Source organism: Macaca nemestrina, chromosome 1 (assembly GCF_043159975.1).
Source record: "Macaca nemestrina isolate mMacNem1 chromosome 1, mMacNem.hap1, whole genome shotgun sequence".
Classification (NCBI taxonomy): Eukaryota; Metazoa; Chordata; class Mammalia; order Primates; family Cercopithecidae; genus Macaca; species Macaca nemestrina.
Genome location: NC_092125.1, coordinates 7823631 through 7828072, shown reverse-complemented (window position 1 = coordinate 7828072; position 4442 = coordinate 7823631). Strand labels below are relative to the sequence as shown.

General features: G+C 51.6%; 1 protein-coding gene across 4 annotated transcripts in view; it reads right to left on the bottom strand.

Moving 5' to 3' along the window:
* The window catches only part of LOC105474645 (regulator of G protein signaling 7), a 569035-nt gene extending 567492 nt beyond the window's left edge, over positions 1–1543 (bottom strand). For 2 of the 4 annotated variants that reach the window (XM_011729459.3, XM_011729461.3), the window contains exons 1-2: positions 1211–1543; positions 9–135 (exon numbers count right to left, since the gene is read on the bottom strand). In XM_011729459.3, coding sequence (XP_011727761.1) covers positions 9–86 — 78 coding nt within the window. In that variant the 5' untranslated portion in view covers positions 87–135; positions 1211–1543. Of the gene's footprint in view, positions 1–8; positions 136–1210 lie in introns of those variants that run through there. The other 2 variants (XM_071073718.1, XM_071073714.1) reach the window with 2 other exon arrangements.
* Positions 1544–4442: the final 2899 nt, after the last annotated feature.

Genomic DNA, 4442 nt, shown 5'->3' with positions numbered 1-4442 from the left:
ATTCTTACCTTTCTGTACACCAGCATGTTAGGTGATTCATCGGCCACCCCGTTGCTGGTCTGCCCGTAATTATTCCCCTGGGCCATGTCGCTCAAAACTTGGTCCGCTCTCAGATACGAGAATTCTCAGTGTGCCCTGCAAAGGGTTAGAGAGACTTCAGTGAGATCCCAGTGGTGGTGCTTAGGGGACTCCCCTGATTCATCGTCATCATTCACAACACCCACCCCACATGGCGCGTTCTTACAAACTGGGGCTGGCTGGAGAAAGTGACACAGGACATGGATTTTTAAAAAAATTAGTTGACACCTATAATACCCTCAAGGAATTATAAGAAATTACAATCTTCCAGGTAGAAATAGCCATTTGGTTATCGTTTGAGCTGACTTCATTTTCTGGATACTCATTTTGAGAAGTGTTTGATGCTCACCCTAAAAACTCATCGGTAGCATTTCCCTAGGACAGAGTTCTCTTCTCTCCCAATACTTGCACCTGCACTTAGTGATGTTTTCCCCAAAGGGTGGAAAGGCAACACCTGGGGGGCGGGAGCGGGGCGGGGCAGTACACTTTCTCCCAGGTATCTGTCTAGTGTCCCCACCTGCAGCGCATCAGAGAGGCCCATTCCCGGTGTCATTCTCCAGCACATGGTTTCCTCTCTATTCCCCCGGGTCTCCCACACAGAGCCAGAGTATGTGCTTCGCCTACTTTCACCTGCCTGCGCTGCCAGCCACCGGCTGCTCTCCTTTCTCCCCACTTGGCTTCGGAAGTCCGGAGGTAATCCTGCCTAATTTTTTTGCAAGAAGACACCAGAACATGTCCCGGCAACAAGAACTAGTGGGAGGTCAAGCCTTCAGGCCATTTCACCCGGGTCACTGTGGGTAAAAGTCTAACTGCAGAAGCCTCCAGAGCAACCAGCCAAAGAGGAGAAAACAGGCAAGCCCAGCTCCACTTGCTCGCTCTCACAGCAGCAGCAAATGGCAGGCGAGCCTGTGCCCCGCGCCGCGGCGGCCGCCGGAGCCGGGCAGCAGTTTCAGCACCGTGGACCGCGGGGTGCGCGCTGCGCCGGTAACACAGCCCCGGCGCGGGGCTCCCGGGGGCGGCCGCCTTGCGCCAGCCGACGCTCCCGCTGCGCAGAGCGAGGGCTGGGTGCGGGCCGGGGGCCGGGAGGGCTCTGGGTGGCGCTGCCTCCTCCCCGCCCGCCTCCCCTATTTACCTCCTCCGCCAAGGTCACGGCCCCGCGGCGTCTCCCCTCCCGGGCGGGCTGGGTGCAGGCGGTGTCAGCTGGCGGCAAGCGGAGCAGCGAGGCAGGGCAGCTTCATCACACTCGCGGCGGATGCGGATTCCGCGCCGCCCCGGCTGTCGCTGCTCAGGCGACCGCCACCCTCGCCTCGCCGCCGCCCGTGCACAGGCGGCTCCGGCAGCCGCCACTCGCGCCCGCTCCCCTGGGCCGCCTCGCTGGCTCGCTCCCTCCTCCGCTTCTTCTCCCGGGGACTGGGACCAGCCGAGCGCGCGCGGGAGTCGAGACGCCCGGCCCGTGCGCGCGACTGGGAGGAGGGAGGAGGGGACAGTCACGTGGGACAGGGGCGTCCGAAGGTGCCGGCTCGGATGGGCTCGGCTCGGCCGCCGCCACACCGCCCGCGCCTCCCGGGCCTCCCCGGCCTCCCAGCCCTCGCGCCCCTCGGGAGGCTGTAGTCCTGCCCCCGGCGCGGCCAGCCCGCCCTCCCGCACACCCCGCCCGCCCGCCCGCGCGTGTGTACGTGCGCCAGAGGCCTGGAGAGACCGGAGTTTAACGCCCAGTGTAAGCCGGAAAGGGAGAAAGGCTTTGCGATGGATGGGTGGGTGGTAGGTGGGTGGGTGGTCTAGTGAATGGTTGGACGGATGGACGGACGGATGAATGGATGAATGGAGCCCCGTGCAACCCAAGGTTTCATCACGTGCCTAACGACTCCGCTGAAAGTCCCAGGGAAGCTGATGATTTATTATTATTATTATTATTATTCTCAAATAACAGAGTAGATATTGAGACATCCTAGGAGTGAAGGAAATAGCCAGGACCAAATGAATCATTCATCCCCGTTTGCCTGCGGCTTTCACAGCTTCTTCCTAAGTTGGAGAAATGGGAAACGATTTGAAAGCTGCCAACCGGAGGTGAAAATCTTGCCACTTGTGAAACTGAAGGAACATCCCCAAGGCCCGGCTTCTCCTTTTCACAGAAGGTGCTCAGAGGAACTTTCCTCTTGCCCACTGCCCTCATCCTCTAGCAAGTTTCAAAGAGGTTCCGAGGTGCTGATCCTCCTAGCTATAGTCTTCGTATTGCTGCCACAAATTCTTCTGTAAGGATTAGAACGACATGAAGGAGACAAACTACTTTTGCCTCGGTGGTAGTAAAGCAACCTGCGCCTCTGACTTTCAGGGGAAGGGCTGGGCAGCTGTCAATCTAGTTTTCCTTCCTCTGCTGGGCCAGCTGTGGAGGAGAGGGAGGGACAGAGGGAGAAGATAATCAAGGTCAGCTGTCAAGCTAGTTTTCCTTCCTCTGCTGGGCCAGGTGTGGAGGAGAGGGAGGGACAGAAGGAGAAGATAATCAAGGTCAGCCTTTCCTGACCCCTTGGTGTAAGCAGAGTAGACCTTATTGGAGATGAACACTTCTACGCAAACAGGGGTCCATGTGGACCAATGTATTACCCCAGCCCCATGCAGGTCTTGTCAGGTTTCTCTCAAGGAACAAATATTTATCTAACCTAGCCCCTGTTCCAAGCAATACAGGAGAAATATCGTTGTCTCAAACTACACACACTCTAGTCTGACCTGTCTCCCACTCCAGCTCCCCACATCTTACCACTGTAGCCTCTGGAACTTAGAATCTTCTTCAGCAAAATTCTCTTCGTTTTCAACTTCTCGAAATATTTCTTTAACGTTCTTGCTCTCGCTGAAATCTACTTATCCCTCCTTTCACCCCTCTCTCTTCCCTTTTGCTCAGTCTGCTCCTGAGAAGTTGATGTGACTTGCGTGACTTGGATTAATACATTTGCAGATACAACTGGGCACGCTCACTCAGTTTGAACATTTTCCTCTTAAGAGAGAACCGCCTGAAGGAAGCAGTCTTCCTCCTCGTTTGCATCTCTGGGTAAAGGTTCCATCCTCATAGGAAGCTGCACCCAAGCTCTCTCTCTATATATATATACACACACACACACACATACGTATACTATATATATAAATTATACACACACATAAACATATATATATAATATCTCTTGACACCCTTCCCACTTGTTGCCACCCTATTTTCCTGCTTCCCTTTATGCCAAAATCTTTCCATTACGTTTTGAACCTGTTCCACTTTGGCAAATGACCTCCATGTGCTAAGCTGATGGTCAATTCTCAATTGTCATATGAATTGATCTTTCAGCATAAATTAACCTGGACACCACTCTCTATTAGTTCTCTTTCTGCCTTACTGGCTGCTTTTTCTCACCCTCTTTCCTTGTTCCTCTTTATCTTTTTGACCCCCAAATTCTGAAGTGTCTCGGATCTTAGACATTAAACCTCTTCTCCTCTCAATTTACATGTATTTTACCTAAGGTGACCTAATTCAGGCTCATACATTTTAGAGTTTCATTATTAAACACTAATAACTTCCAAATGTATGTTTTAAACCAGGGCCTATCCCCTGAAATCCAGTCTGTCAAATGCTCGCTTTACATCTCCACTTGAATATCTAATTATGTCTCATTCAGCTTGAAGGTAGCAAGGATATTGTCACTGCCTTGGATCCTAGGCATAGTATAGTTGCTGGTGCATAGTAGATGCACAATAAACATACATTAATGAAATGAATGGATGTATCTAGCAACAGTAATCTGATAAGTTCTTCTGTATTTTGTAATTTTTTTTTTTTGAGATGGAGTCTTGCTCTGTCACCCAGGCTGGAGGGTAGTAGCGTGATCTCCACTCACTGCATCCTCTGCCTCCCAGGTTCAAGTGATTCTCCTGCCCCAGCCTCCTGAGTAGCTGGGATTACAGGCATGCACCACTAGGCCTGGCCAATTTTTGTATTTTTAGTAGAGATGTTTGCCAGGCTGGTCTCGAACTTCTCCAGGTGATTCATCTACCTTGGCCTCCCAAAGTGCTGGGATTACAGGCATGAGCCACCGCAACCAGCTATGTATTTTGTAATGGATTTTTTTTGCATTATCTTATTTAATTCTTACTAATCACCCTATAAAGGTAGTTATAATAGTTATCTCATTTACATCAATACAATAATAAGGAAGGAGAGGATCAGAAAGGTTGGGTCAACTTCCCAGTACAACCAACATAGCCAAGAAGTGGCAGTGGTGGTTTGTACTCTATGGACTTCATTAGCTGGAACAGTGTTTCTCAGGTTCCTCTTGCCTGTATGCATGTGAGTACAGTTGGCCCAAAGAGGAATTTGTGCAAGATTT